Genomic DNA, 16,000 nt, shown 5'->3' with positions numbered 1-16,000 from the left:
GAACCCTATACAGGGTTGACATACCAACAATTGCCTTCAAGTTGGTTCCCACTCATAAGTTGAAGGCACTTAACGACAATAGCAGTCCTCCCCTAAGGAGTTCTGAGCTCTCTGATTTACAACAAAATGGCAGTTAGGGCATTCTGTAGGGCAGGCAGTGTGGCGGTGTGGCACTGTAGGATAAGCACTGGACCACAAGCTTGGTTTGAACTGGTTCAAACTCGCCTCTGCTCCTTAGAAACCCTGTACAAGGTCCTTAGGAGTCGGAACCCACTCAGCAGCACAACAACAAAGGCAGGAGTGGGGAACCCGGTTTTGTTTTTTGCCAAAGTTTATAACATCATTTGTGGGCCATGCAAAATTATCAACATCAAAATTAGCCTGCTGTATTTGGTCAGAAATTTAATTAACTCACACCTAATGTGATGGCAGTACTTCTGGTGTGGCGCTGTAGGATCAGCACTGGACTGCAAACCACAAGGTTGGCAGTTCAAACCCACCAGCTGCTCCTCGGAAACCCTTTACAGGGTGGAGTTGGAAATGGCTGTATGGCACTTAACAACAACAACAACAGCAATGTGATGGCTGGAACTGTGATTGCCTTGGCAGGGCCAGACCAAATGTCCTTGGACCCTCTATGGCCTGGGGGCTGGCTGCACATTCCCCACCCATGCTCTAGGGACTCAAATTGGGTTCCTTTGAAATGTTCTTTGAGTTTTGGGAACAGAAAGAAGACCAGAGCTCTAGGAGTGGATGGGGAAAGGTTTCCCAATGCCATTCTACCCCAGAAGAATGAGCCCTTGCTACCCCAGAAGAATGAGCCGGTGTGTTATGATGATAGAGAAGAAAATTCCTGAGTGCAGTCTTCTTCCTTTTTCTCTACAGTACAGTTCTCGGAAAACTTCGTTCTAATAACTTCCTGTGATTGTCTTTTGTCCTTTGAGATAATCTATCAGTAGTACCCTTCTGGGATCCCCCCAAACAGTCACCATAACCTTCTGATCTGACTTTTATCCCCTGAATGTAACTGGACCAGCAGCTCCCCTTGGAAGCCACTGATTTGATTGGACCTTTTATATGAAGGCACCCTATTGAGATGAAGAAAAGTGTATTACTAAGAGAAACTTGTTTGCAGCCATCTGCAGTTCACAGGGAGTCCTGGTGTAGTGCTGTGGGTTAATGCGCCAGACTGCAAAGCCATTGGAATTGCAAAGTCAGCGGTTCAAGCTCATTGGCTGCTCCCCGGAAACCCTACACAGGATCACTATGGGTTGAACTGACTTGACAGCACTTAGCAAAGGTGGTTAAATACGTTTTGTTTGGAATAAATGCATGCATGTATGAACTGTAACCCTAGTAGTTCTTTTAGGCTTACACTCATATCTTTGTGTGTGTTCATGTGTGTGGCACACAGTTGTCATCGAGTTCCTTCTGATGCATGACCACCCTGTGAGTGTCACAGTCAAACTGTGCTCTGTATGGTCTTCTCTTATTTCTTGCTTTTAAAACGTTTTATTGTGAATTGAGTAAAGATGTACAGAGTAGATCCGTTTTATATTTAACAAATCATAGACTTTTTCAGTACAAAAAGTACAGTTCCTTCCTTGTGCCGTTGTTGTTGTTGTTGTTAAGTGCCGTCAAGTCGGTTCCGACTCATAGCGACCCTGTACAGGGTTTCCGAGGGTGTAAATCTTTACGGGAGTAGAAAGCCTCATCTTTCTCCCGCGGAGCGGCTGATAGTTTCGAACCGCTGACCTTAAGGTTCTTAAGGTTCACAGTCCGATTCGTAACCACTACGCTACCAGAGCTCCTTGTGCCGTTGGTTAACGATATTTACCTCTGTTCACTTCAATTTTTGCTTTCCACACGGCATCTCCTGCCATTTTTCCTCTGCCCACCTCCCTCTTGTTGTACGTTGCCTGCCTGGTCACCCATATATGTCTATCCTCTCGTCTGTGAATAATTCCCCTCCTACTCTTCTCTCAATAACCATCACAGGATGTTTCTTGTATCAAGAAAACCTTATCTGAACTTTTTACAACAGTGGTCACGTGTAACATTTGTCCTTTTGTGATCGACTCATTTCACTCAGCATAATGTCCTCCAGGTTCATCCGTGTTGTGAGGTGTTTTGCAGGTTCAGCATTATTCTTCAGTGTTGTGGAGTATTAAATATACTTCTCTTGATGGGCATTTAGGTTGTCTCCATCTTTTTGCTTATTGTGAATAGTGCTACAGTGAACATGGATGTGTAGCTATTCATACATGTCATGGCTCTTGTTTCTTGAGGATATACTGGGTCATATGGTAGAGGGATTGTTGGGTCATGTGATATTTCTATTTCCAACTTTTGGAGAAAGCCCCGTGCTGTTTTCCATGGTGGTTGCACATTTTACAGTCCAATTAGCAAGGAGGGTCCCAGTCTCTCCACATCCTCACCAACATTTGTTTTTTTTGTTTTTTTTTTAACTTTTTTAACCTTCTCCAGAGCATTTTCATTAGTTGGTTTTTAAAGGAGATTTCCTGGGCTTTCTTGCAAGATGCCTCTGGGGGGCTTCAACCTGCAACCTTTCAGTCAGTAGCCAAGAATGATAACTGTATGCATCACCCAGGAACACTTGGTGTTTAGTATGGAAACCCTACGAATTAAAACTTCAATGATATAGATGGTCAAGAAGTAAGAGTCTAAGATCCAGAAAGCCTTTCATAGTTGTAGCTATCCTGTGTGGCTCCGCAGTCTGGGTTGGAAAGCCAGTTCATTTAGTGTACAGACTGACTGACATCTAACAGGCTTTTATGGCGTTAAGGGCCTTTGACAAACATTTCTTCATCCATTGGTAAGCAGACAAGCCACCCTCATCCCCATTTTTCAGACACATTGAAGGTGTAAAGGCATTTAGGGACTTGCCCAAAGTCACAGAACATACAAGGGAGATTTAAAAAATCTTGTGGAAAAATATCATTATCTTTCAATTCTATTTCCCACCAATTTTTGGAAGCTTCTTCATATTAGAGGGATGCTCCTTTTCACTCGTCATCACGAATGTTAGAAGCAGTGTTGTTGCTAGGTGACATCGAGTCAGTACCAACTCATAGCCACTCTATGCACAACAGAATGAAACACTGCCCAGTCCTGCGCCAACCTCACAGTTGTTACCACATGTGAGCCCATGGTGCTGCCACTGTGCCAGTCCATCTTGCTGGGGGTTTTCCTCTTTTCTCTCTGACCCTCCACCTCACTCAGCATGATGACCTTCGCCAGGGTCAAGTCCTTCCTGATAATATATCTGAAGTATGAGAGATAAAGTCTGGCCATCCTGGCTTCCAATGAACATTCTGATTATACTTCTTCCAATCCAGATTTGTTTGTTCTTTTGGCAGTCCATTGTGCTTTCAATATTCTCCTCCAACACCATAACTCAAATGCATCAATTCTTCTACAGTCTTCCTTATTCGCTGTCCAACTTTTGCATGCATATGAGGTTATTGAAAATACCATGGCTTAGGTCAGGTGCACCTCAGTCCTCAAGCTGATATCCTTGCTCTTGAACACTTTAAAGAGTCTTTGTGCTGCAGATTCACTGAATGCAACCTGTCCTTAACAGCAATGCTTCCCACTAAAATAACAGCACAAGTTACGTGCATGCTTCAGGAGAGCAGTCCGTTTTCATGTGCACTTTAGATATTAGCTATTTTCCATGGATTACAATCACAAGCGATTAGAGACCCCTCCATTGTTGGGTACAGGTACCCCCTCTACAGTGTTTCAGATATGGGCTTCCCTCTGTTTACACACCAGTGGTGTTGGTGAACTTACTTAAGTAGCTTATCCCAGGAATGGGCCGCTCTCCTGGTTAAAGGGCTGTTAGGGTTTTTCAGAAATGTCACCAAGTCATTTTACCTGTGAGTCTCTCTCCTCTGCATGCATGACATACATGAATAGCATTTGATTCCGCATACGCTATACTTGTTGGGAAACTCTTAGGAAGATACATACCTATGCGAGGGAGTCCTGAGAATTTGTGTTTCTTACTGTGCTACTTTGCAGATAATGATACGTACAAGAGAAATGTCCCTATGTTTGTGAAAGGCGATCTGGTTAGAGATGATCTTGACATTGTTGTTGTTGTTGAGCGTCATTGAGTTGGTTCCAACTCATAGCGACCCTGTATAGGTTTCTGACAAGCAGTTGGTAGACTTGAACCACTAACCTTCCAGTTCAAACCGACCTTTTAGTCCTGTGCATTATCCTGTAGCAGAGCTGAAATAAAGGATGCTACAAAGAACTTTGTAGGATCTTTATTGGTGTGGTGCTGTAGGATTAAGCACAAGGTCGGTGGTTCAAACTCAACAGCCGCGTCTCAGAAACCCTATAAAATGTCGCTGTAACCCAGAACTGAATTGACGGCACTTAACAACAACACAAAGAGATTTGGAAAATGCAATCCGAGCACAGATACTGTATCCTTATGTTCCATCCAATCACTGAATGGGTACTCATCCATCCATCCATCCATCCATCCATCCATCCATCCATCCATTCATGTGTACAGGCACCACAAGTATTGCAGGAGTACCTACAGGGAGCCTCCAAGTGCTGAGGTGCATACAACAGAAATGAATAATGGGCTCTTTCCTGCCTGCTAGACTGAGGCCGAACAAAATCAGTGACTCTTTTCTTAGGTATAACGAAGGCATCTTCATGTCGCAGTTTGAGTGTTGCAGTTCTCTGAGAAGCTTCCTTTTTCCTTTTAGCACCACCTGAAAAAGCTGGAAGGCCGACGTCTGGATTACGATTATAAAAAGAAGCGAGTAGGTAAGATACCAGATGAAGAAGTCAGACAAGCGGTAGAAAAATTTGAAGAGTCAAAGGAGTTGGCTGAAAGAAGCATGTTTAATTTTTTAGAAAATGATGTAAGTATTTAAACCGAATAGGAGTCTTTCTTGTAAAACAAAACAAGAAAACAATGACTGTATGACAGGGATCAGCATGTTTGTTGAGAAAGCACTAGGGTTTTCATTGTTACCAAAGTTTCCATAATTTTCTTTAGCCATTATCTCCTGCCTCAGTGATGGCTTCAGATGTCCAGGAAAACGTGACTCAAATCTCTTGGGAAGCCCTCGTTTATCCCAGGATTGTGTCAGTCATGTGATTGAATCCACTCTGGGTGAAGCAGGGTTGCCTTAGGGGAATTGCACTTTCATACAAAGGATAAGTCGGAAAGTATTCCTACAAAATCGTAGCACTCTTCCCTCAATAAAAGTGTTGAACTGTGAAGCTGTTGTTTCTCAGCATCTCCTCCACCAGGAGCTCTGCACATCTGAAGGCAGGATCTCCATCTCTCTAACCATTCCCTGAAGAAGTCTGTGCTCTTTGATTCACACCACGTCAGAACAACAGTTTGAGCATCCTCAAATCATATTTCACTTCAGTATTCTTTGAGTTTGGAGAACAAAAAGAATTCTGCGGGGACAAGATCAGGGCTCTAGGGTGGATGGGGAAAGCTTTCCCGATACAATTCTCTTAGGATAGCCCTTGCTACCCTCAAAGAAAGAACAGGTGCATTATCATGATGAAAAAATTCCTCATTGCAACTTTCCTAGCCTTTTATTCACCAACACAGTTTTCAATTTTCTTAAAACTTCTTCATAATAAGTCCTTGTGATTGTCCTGTGTCCTTTGAGAAAAATCTATCAAAATTACCCTTTTGGAATCTCAAAAAACAATCACCATAGTTTTGTGAGCTGACCTCTCTGCCTTGAATTTAACTAGCTCAGCAGATCCCCTTGGGAGCCACTGCTTTGTACCTTTTTAAAGAAATTTTTAAAGGCATCCCAAGGAGGCATTTAACAACAAAAAGGAGACTATAGGGTAAGCACTAGATGATAAGCGCTGAACCCACCAGATACTCCTCAGAAATCCTAGACAGGGGTGCTGTGAGTCAGAACTGACTTGACGGCACTTAACAACAACAACAAAGAGACGAAGACAAGTATGTTACTGAGAAACCTTGTCCTCGGCCGTCCACAGATCACAGAGACATAGTTAAAACATGCTTTGCTTGGAATAAACCCAGGCGTGTAGGAGCTGGAACCCGAGTAGCAATATTTTTGGGCTTAGCTCGTATATGAGGCCATGGCATTTGTAGTTTCACAGGAAATGGAAATCCTGTCATGTGACAATTTGTAGTTTTTGCTAAGATCATGAAAAACATTCTGTGAGACAGATGTTTGAGGGGGAGGGCAGGTCTTTTAACTAGCAGGACGTACACTTTTCAGCTGTGGTATAGGGGTGCTTATAAACCTGGGGGTTGTGGAGGTCTTGGGACACAGCTCTCAGAAATACCAATAATCTATTGTACTATGATTCTTACATGCCAGATTAAAAGGAACTAAAGGGAATACTGGAGCCCTTGGGCGGTACAAATGGTTAGCATTCTCAACTGCTAATGGAAAGGTTGGAGGTTCAAGGTCACCCAGGGTACTTGGAAGAAAACCCTGGAAATCTGCTTCTGAAAAATCACTGCTATTGAAGACCGTATGGGGCACGGTTTACTCTGACAGGTCGTCGGAATGGACTGAATGAGGACTCGCTTTTCAGATGATAAAGCCTGTTGTTTGGCTCGACTCTCAATGGTGATTTTATAATGAGAAAAGCAACACCCAACTGACGACATGCTTGCTGAGGGCCACCCTTTTTTGCCTTGTTGACAAGAAGGCATTTGGTGGTTTCCATTGCCAGAGCGGAAGAGGCTTCGGCAGCTTGCCTCTTTCTGGAGTCCCTGCCCTTAGGCTTTGGTGAGGACTTGAGCCATCTCACCCTGGAATTAGGTCTGGACCTGTTTGTTCTGCTTTCAAACCAGTGGGGATAAGTCAGGGGATTTATTTGTCCCAGAAACCTTTTACTGACATTCGTTGATTAAGAAGTACACCAACATCTTGCATCTTTTGATTCAAGTCAAATAAAATGTACTGAACACCTTTTAGGGTGTGGGAATTCTGCCCACCACTGTGGTTGTTAAGTGCTGGGGGGTCAGTTCCAACTCATAGTGACCCTGTATAGGGTTTCTGAGGCAGAGTTAGTGAGTTTTGAACGGACAACCTCGTGGTTCAAACCGACCTTGCAGTCCAATGCTTATTCTACAACGCCACATCAGGGCCCACTATTGACCAGATAGCATTCCTAGAGGAGCCCAGCTGAAATGTTTCATGCTCATTTCAACTCTCAGGTGCTGGAAAGCACGCAACATTATGTTTCTTCTGTTTAATTTTTCCAGACTGTTTACATTTTATGGAAAATGAAAGGTGTAGCTATTTGCTCTGTTTGTCTTTTTTGTTTATTTGCTTCTCAAGTTTCTCTTGAGGTCTCCAAGCAATTTGTGAGTGTTTCGTTTCAGGTTGCAACATTTGAAATCTCTACTGGTGACCGACGTTGTTGTTAAGTTCCGTTGAGTGGGTTTTGACTCATTCCCCTATATGGGGAACCCGAGGAGCAGCTGGTGGGTTTGAACTGTCGACTGTGTCATTCAAAGTCCAGTGTTGATCCTACAGCACCACACTAGTCTACTAGGCACTACTGGTGACTAGGCAGGTATATAGACAGTCTCCTCCAGTTTACCTGTTCAGCCTGAAACGGCCATGCTGACATTGTTTGGTATTTGTGGAGAAACAGTGGACAGGACATGGTAGAAGCCCAATTGATGTGGTGGGGTGGGCCAGACTTTGAACCTCAGCCCCATCTTTGAATTTTCTCTAGAGACCAGACCAGGGCAAGAGGTTCTGTAGCTCTGGGGACCCTGGCTTCCTGCTCCCCTAAGACACCAATTATGTGTCTAACCTGTATCATTCAGCCTCTTCTCTGCATCTTTCCTTTCCTCATGGGGACACCCTGAATGAAGAGCTGTGCTTCACATGACCTGTGATGGCTGAGTTTTATTCCAGGAACTGATACCATATCTAAAGGTGGCTAGAGGCGGCTGTCGTTCCTGTTTAAACACATGTGAAATGGGTCTGCTTCCCTGGCCTTTCCCAGGGGACTGGGCAGCACACCCACCTGACCCAACACCTGCTGGAGACAGGTGCACGCCTACTTCCTCAGCAGTTAGATAGTTAGACTGCCGAAAACCAGGTCTCAGGTGGAATGTGGTGGCCAACAGCAGAGACCCTGACATTTCCTGCACACACAAGTGGGAGATGTTTATGTTAAGCGTCAAGTCAATTCTGACTCAGGGCGAACCTGTGTGTGTCAGAGTAGAACTCTGCACCATGGGATTTCCAGTGACAGATGTTTCAGAAGAAGCTTTTCTTCTGAGGCACCTGACTGGATTCAAGCCACCATTCCTTCATCTAGCAGCCGAGAAGCTGTCATTACGCTTCTGCTTTTATGGGTTAGAGATTGGGGGGTGGGGCGGGCGGGAATCGGTCATGACCATTCTCCCCTTCAGGTTCAGACCAATGCAGGAATTGACACACACAAAACCAGATGGAATCAAAACTGCTGCTATCACCCTTTGACTGCAGAGCACAGGCCTGCTGCTAAACTAGGCTGGTGGGTATGGCTTGAACCCAGACTCAAGATAAGACTTTCTATTCCTCGTGACTTCAATTGATGGCAGCAGGCCCCAGCAGAGCCCACCTGACTCCCGACCCAGACAGAGTCTGGAAAACTGAATCTGGGGAGCAGGCGTCACCTGTCATCTGGCCAAGGGCATCCAGATGTTGAGGCAAGGGAACTAACGAAGGCGTACTCCCCAGTGTCATCCACAGGAATGAAGAGGGCATGCAGCGAGGGTCTGGAAGGACTCACTCCGAAGAGGAAGTGTCTAAGGACACTAAAGGGAAGCAGTTGGAGGTGACGTTCTTGGTTTTCTGGAGCCACCTGCCCATCTCTGTCGGGTACAAACAATTCAAAGGCCCAAATGTCCCTCCCTGGGGGACTGTGGGTGCTTTCTCCAGCCCTCATGGCCTACACTCCTGCCTAAGGCACAGTAAAAACGACACCAGATAAGCCTAAAAAAGAATTTGTTTGCCAGAGTTCTCCCTGGTTCGAGGAGAGCCCTGGAGGTCCAAAGCACAGACAGTAACCCACAAACCAATGTGCATCATGGGTGACCTACCATGGGAGAGAAATGGGCCCACCTCTGCCAAGGGAGTCCTGGTGTGGCGCTGTGGGTTAATGCACTGGGCTGCAAAAGCTGGTTTGCATTGCAGGGTTGGCGGTTCAAGCTCACTAGCTGCTCCTTGGAAACCCTATACAGGGTTGCTATGGGTCGAAACTGACTTGACGGCACTCAACAGCAACAACAACAACAACCTCTGCCATAAGGAGCCTAACTGGTACAAATGGTTAAGTGGTTGCCTGTTAATGGAAAGGTTAGCAGTTCAAAACTATCCAGCGGCTCTGCAGTTGAAAGATCTAGCAATCTGCTCCCCGAAAGATTTGTTGTTGTTGTTAAGTGCTGTTGAGTCGGTTCCAACCCATAGCGACCCTATATAGGGTTTCTGAGGAGCAGCCAGTGAGCTTGAACCGCCAGCCTTGCAGTTCAAATGGCTTTGCCATCTGGCGCATTAACCCACAATGCCATAATCCCATGGGGTCACAAGGATTCAGTGTGAGTCAAAATCTACTTGATGCCAATTAACATTCACACCACCTATGCTGTGCACCCCCGAGAACAGAGTGGGGTACCATGGGGTGGGGCTGAGTCAACAATGAAGTCCCCAGGCCAGGCCACAATGGTTTATAGGAGTCGCACATGAACCAACAGTTCCGTCCCTCATGAACAGTGGATCCTGATCAAGGATAATCTTATTGCTAGGGTTCACTTGGTTTGAGAATGGGCTACAGCAGCGTGGTTGTTGTTGTTACGTGCCGTCGAGTCGGTTCCGACCCATAGCGACCCTGTATAGGGTTTCCAAGGAGCACCTGGTGAGCTTGAACCGCCAACCTTGCAATTCAAACTGACTTATCAGTCCAGCGTCACACCAGAACTCCACAGCAGCTTGGCAGCAGTTTCATAGTTACTGCTGTAACAAATTACCACAAACAGCACAACTTAAAACATGCTGTTCCATCTGGAGACTCTAGAGAAGACTCCATTTCCTTGTCTTTAACACCTTCTAGAGGTCACCTGCCATGCTTGAGGTCACCATGACCTGCATTCCTTATCACATGGCTCCTTCCTCCGTCTTCCAAGCCAGCACCATAGCGTCTTCAAAGATCTTTCTCTGACCCCTGGTTCTATTGCCACATCTCCTTCTCTGAGTCTTACTCTTGCAAGGGATTGCACTGGGCTCGCCAATCAGTCTTCCAGGATAATCGACCTACCTCAAGGTTCTTAACTTAATCATGGCTATAAAGGTTCCTTTACCTCCACCACTTGTCTGTCGGTTTGCTGTACTGTGGTGTTGCTGTGGTTCCGGAAGCTTTGCCATCAGTATTTTATATACCAGCAGGGTCACTCATGGTGGACAGGTTTCAGCTGAGCTTCCAGACAAAGGCAGACTAAGAAGAAGAAGAGACGGACAATTTTAGCATTATTTAGTCAGTGGAAACCTTATGAATAACAGTGGAGCACTGTCAGATAGCACCAGAATATTGGATAGTTAACATTTAAAGAAAACTATTCAGAGGTTCCAAGGAGCTCTGGTAGCGTAGTGGTTACGAATCGGGCTGTGAACCTTTAGGTCATCGGTTCGAAACTACCAGCCACTCCGCGGGAGAAAGATGAGGCTTTCTACTCCCGTAAGGATTTACACCCTTGGAAACCCCGTACAGGGTCGATATGGGTCGGTCGGAACCGACTCGACGGCACTTAACAACAACAATTCAGAGGTTCCAAGGGGCTCTGGTAGCATAGTGGTTACGAATCGGGCTGGGAACCGCAAGGTCAGCAGTTCAAAACTACCAGCTGTTCCGTGGGAGAAAGATGAGGTTTTCTGCTCCCATAAAGATTTACAGCCTCGGGAAACCCTGTACAGGGTCTCTATGAGTCGGAACCGACTCCACGCACATAACAACAACAACAACATTCAGAGGTTCCAGGGATTAGGGCATGAACATTGTTGGGTAGCCTTTATTCTGCTTACCTCTGGTTTATGGTTCAATAACTTCAGGGGTCCAGGTCCAGTCACTTAGCAGTGTGCTTGTGTCTCCTTGATCTCTAACCCCTGTTTGCTTTATGAGTACCTTCCTTTCAGCATCTGAGCTGGGTGTTATCCCTTCTCTGACAGCTAGTACACGTGGCTTTCAGAGAGAGGAGCTAGTTTGCTGGTAATTTTGTTCCTCTGCTTGCATAGTGAACCTTTCCGTAGGGCGAGACCACATGGTGTTCTCAAGCTGGTACCCGGCAAAGTGGTAGCCAAGGTCTCAGGCTGGAAATGGAAGTAAGCCTTTCTTCCTCCTTCCAGATGAGCTTGTCTGATTCGACGGATGGATTCACATCAATTAAGTTATATGGTGGGTGGAAAAAACTATTTCCTTTCTGGACAGGCTTTGATTTTTGTAAGATGGGGGTTTATGGTTTTACTTTAGGTTTTCCTGTTGAGGCATTTCATTCTAATTGTGGTTTTGGAAGCAGAAGCCACTTGTGCTGGTCCCCAACGTGTAACTCCCTGCTTGAGAGGCAACTAGAAGCTTCCATTTTCGGGCCTGGAGAGAAGATAACTTACTTGGGCCACCACTTGTGTTCACTGTCAACAAGGGAAGCTCACAGCTTAGCGGCTTGCCCCTCTTCAGAACTTACATCAAGAAACTACCAGGACTGCTGTTGTCCCCCAACCTTTCAGGGTCTCATGTTCCTCCAAAAGTCAACCATCAAATGGAAAAGTCGAGAAGGAGGCTCAAGGTTATATAATCCTAGTCACCAGAAAGGATAGCTGAGGAACGCCGCCACCCCACATACGTTCCAAGGAATGTTTATTTAGTGATTCTTCATTGTTTCTTTAAAAATTATACTTGTAATATGTCTACCATCTTTCAAAGTGTATATTAAAATAAAACAAGGGAGATTAGCTTTAGTAAAGACAGAGATTTTACCCGTTTTGGCACAGATTTCACCAAGGATGAAAAATTCTTTCTGTAGCAAATTCTACTATGATCATGTTAGGCATGGAACTGGGTTTGTTGAAAGGAATGCGTAAAAGCCAAAGAGGTGAAACTTAAGAAATCCATAGTATTTTGTAGGGGCCAGGCTGTCTTTGCTTTGTTTATTGAGTCTGAAAGTTTAAGGCTAAGGCATGTTGGTCTGTTTTTCCAGCCACAGAGCTGGTAAAGTAAATGTAGTTTGATGGGATTTCATTGTTGAGATGCTCATCCCAGTTTGGCACAAATGAAATGCCATGTATATCTTAAATGCATACTGAACCCATATTTAAAGTAGTATAAATAGGGAAGGGAAAGGAAAGGATAGGCCATGAAGCATGGTTTACAACAACAAAAACAGCTTTGGTTTTTGAAAGCAAACAAATCCAGGCAGGATGAGACTGTATGAGCAAATAAGCAAGACAGATTTTTTTCTCCCCATAAAGTTGTCCTGAAGGAGTCGTGGTGTGACGCTGTAGGATCAGCACTGAACCACAAGTTCAGTGGTTCAAACCCACTAGTCGCTCCTCAGAAATGCTATACAGGGTTGCTATGAGTCAAAACAGACTCAATGACACTTAACAACAAAGCTAATTACAGAATGAAATAAGAAAGGCGTCCTGGTCTAATGCTGTAGGGTAAGCACTGGACTGCTAACTGAAAGGTCGGCTGTTAAAACCCACCAGCCACTCCTTGGAAACCCAACATAAGAGTTGCTGAGTTGACACCAACTCAATGTCACTTAGCAACAATAACAACATAAAGGCTCTGGAAAACCTTGGAAGGGCAACAGTTGATTTTGACTTGTATCTTTGTCCAGATCTGGGATTCATGGGAGGAATTGCTACTGGGCAGCCATCCCCTCTCTAGCAGTCTTGCCTCTGGAGTCTTAAGAAATAAGTGTTGTTGGGCTCTTCCTCAGATTATGCGTTTTCAAACGTTCTCTCTGTTTTTTTTTTTTGCTCCTTACATGGCATAGCCAGTAATCAGTTTCCATCTAGTTGATTCATGGTGAGCCATGAATGTGTCATATGTGTCAGAGTAGGCCTGTGCTCCACAGAGTATTCAGTGGCTGGTTTGTCAGAAGCAGATCACCAAGTCTTTTCTCTGAGCTGCTCCTGGCTGGACTTAAACCTCCAACCTCTGGTTAGCAGCTGAGCACATTAACTGCAGACCCAGAACAGCTGTGTTATATAGCTTCTCTCAGAATTTTTTATATTCACCATAAGTTGGTCAGTTAATTTAGTGATTGTCTTGATTTACGGAATGGAAGATGCCAGAGTCTTTGTGTTGTGGTTGTTGTTAACGGCCCTCGAGTCAGTTCCAACCCATAGTGACCCTGTATAGGGTTTTCTGGTGAGCTTGAACCACCGACCTTGCAGTTGAAACGACTTTGCAGTCTGGCGCATTAACCCACAGCGCCACACCAGGACTCCAGAGTCTTTATAGTTCATTCCTTTTGGCTCTGTGTTTTAAATAAACAATATAACAATAAAAATAATTAGGGCATTGGTGAAGCTTTGTCCTTGGGCATGTGTTACTCCCTGGTTCCCTACCCTTACCTGAGAATAGCTTCATTTACTTTATTTCTTTACTTGGCTTAGCTAGACAGTGCCCATAGAGACATCTTTCTAAGTAAACAGTTAATTTACTAAATATTGGCCCCACTTGCAATTGGAAACACTTGATTTCTCCAATTTTTTCAGATCCATGAACCTTACAGCATAAAAATCTCCTCAGACTATCATCTAATTGGAAAGGCAGGCGTATTATTGAGTCAAATCAAATTCCTAATCACAAATAAATGTGAATACGTTCTTCCAGCACGTACAATTCTATACCATGACCTGTAGGATCATTATGCGGAGCTGCGAGATGAAATGGAATGAAATTGACCAGAGCCGAGACCGCCTCAGGCTTCCCTGCCACGGGGTCTTGGTTACTGATCTCCTCTTTCTCTGAACATTACTTAGGCTGTGGCCTCCATGGAGTAATTTTCCACTTCTGCTGCAGGTAGAACAAGTCAGCCAGTTGGCCGTGTTTATAGAGGCAGCGTTAGACTATCACAGACAGTCCGCAGAGATTCTGCTGGAGCTGCAGAGCAAGCTGCAGATTCGGTAAGAGACTTCACCTTCAGTACAAGCCAAGGGCTGCAGAGCTCCGAGGAGTCAAAAGGAACCTCCTTTCCACTTCCCCTCCTTCTCCGCCGCCACCCATCTTCTTTTCCTGCCTTCTCTTCCCTCCCTCTTTCCTCCTTCATTCCCCATTCTTTAGTCTGTTTTGAATTTTCTTTCTCTGGCTTTCACTGCTGGGTGTGGGATAGGATTGAGATAATGCATGGCTTTGGCCAGTAGGACTGAACTGGGAAAAGGGATCTGGCAACTTTTTCCATCTCTTTCTTTTTACCTTATCATTAAAACCCCATTTCTTGACCTGTGTTCAGCCACCCCAATGCTATTCTGGCTTCCCTGCTCCCCAAGTTCAAGATGGGGCTAGTGATGATGGTGTTTTGTGATCGTCCCCAGCTCCTGGGGTGTGGAGAAGGAAGAGATAATATTCAGGAAGTACGTAAATATCCGAAAAAGATGCATTTTCACTCCTCCGGTACAAATATCAGGCCAGATTTTTAACATTGAATCTGGCAGGTACCGTTGTTGTTGTTGTTATTAAGTGCCATCGAGTCAGTTCCAACCCATAGAGACCCTGCTTAGGTTTTCCAAGAAGCAGCTGGTGAGCTTGAACCGCCGACCTTGTGGTGCAAACCAACTCAGCCATCCAGCGCATTAACCCACATCACCACACAGACTCAAAACTATTTTATGACAGTCGCAGAAAGGCTCCAGCCTTCTTCTTGGCTTTAATACATTGTAAATTTTTTCAAAACTTAGCGATCTCGTATGTGGTATGTATGCATGGTTGTTGCTGTTGTTTTGTGCTGTGGTAACCCCATTTAAATATTGGGTTAAATTTTTTCCTGTTTTATAGTGGTGATGGTTGTACACCATGATAAATATAACAGTGTCATGGAATTGTACATGTAAAAAGCGTTGAACTGGCAACTGGTTTGTTGTATTTTTTACAACAATAAAACAAATTTTAAATCCCCATTTCTTAACCAGGTTTGATAACAGAAAGTTGGTTTTACACAGGATGGTTATAACAAATAAATGTGGAGGAATTGTGACTGAAATAGACGGTATAATTATGAGGAGCAGATAAAAGAAGAATGCAATCTCTCAAGTATGTACTTCAATAGTAAGGTAGCTGATCTAGTATTTACATGAGAATGCTTTCTTCTTCATAACGCTATCTTTGTAAGAAGGAAGAGCCACCACTCATCTGTCCGTTTGTCACACAGTAATGGCTGGAGTGCTTCTGTGATGTTGGAAACTATGGTACCAGCATTTCAGATACCAGCAGAGTCGGCCATCATGGACAGATTCCAATGGAGTTTACAGACTAAGCCAGACTAAGAAGAAAGGTCTAGAAGTCTACAACAGTCAATGAAAACCCTGTGGAGCCCAATAGATATTGTCCAATCCAGTGCTGAAATTTGGAAGACAACTACCTGGCCAACTGACTGGAAGAGATCTGTGTTTGTGCCCATTCCAAAGAGATATGACTGAACGGAATGCAGAAATCATCATACAATATCATTGATATCCCATGTGAGTAAAGTTCTACTAAAAGTACTACAGAAATGGCTGCAACCATACATTGACAGAGAACTTCCAGAGCGCCAAGCTGGTTTCAGAAGACGACATGGAATGAGGGATATCAGTACTGACATCCAATGGATCTTGGCTGAAAGCAGAGAATACTAGAAAGATATTTACTTGAGTTTTATTGACTATGCATAGACTTTTGATTGTGTGGATCGTGACAAGCTATGGACAACGTTGTGAAGTAAGAGTGTTCT

General features: G+C 44.5%; 1 protein-coding gene across 1 annotated transcript in view; it reads left to right on the top strand.

The window, feature by feature from the left end:
• Positions 1-16,000, top strand: part of SH3GL3 (SH3-domain GRB2-like 3) — a 73,213-nt gene that overhangs the window by 16,403 nt on the left and 40,810 nt on the right. The window contains exons 4-6 of the mRNA XM_006870948.1: positions 4,048-4,097; positions 4,755-4,913; positions 14,095-14,198. Of these exons, the coding sequence (XP_006871010.1) occupies positions 4,048-4,097; positions 4,755-4,913; positions 14,095-14,198 (313 nt within the window). The remainder of the gene's footprint in view (positions 1-4,047; positions 4,098-4,754; positions 4,914-14,094; positions 14,199-16,000) is intronic.

The sequence above is a fragment of the Chrysochloris asiatica genome, unplaced genomic scaffold, assembly GCF_000296735.1.
Source record: "Chrysochloris asiatica unplaced genomic scaffold, ChrAsi1.0 scaffold00156, whole genome shotgun sequence".
NCBI lineage: Eukaryota > Metazoa > Chordata > Mammalia > Afrosoricida > Chrysochloridae > Chrysochloris > Chrysochloris asiatica.
This window is presented reverse-complemented; position numbering and strand designations above follow the sequence as displayed.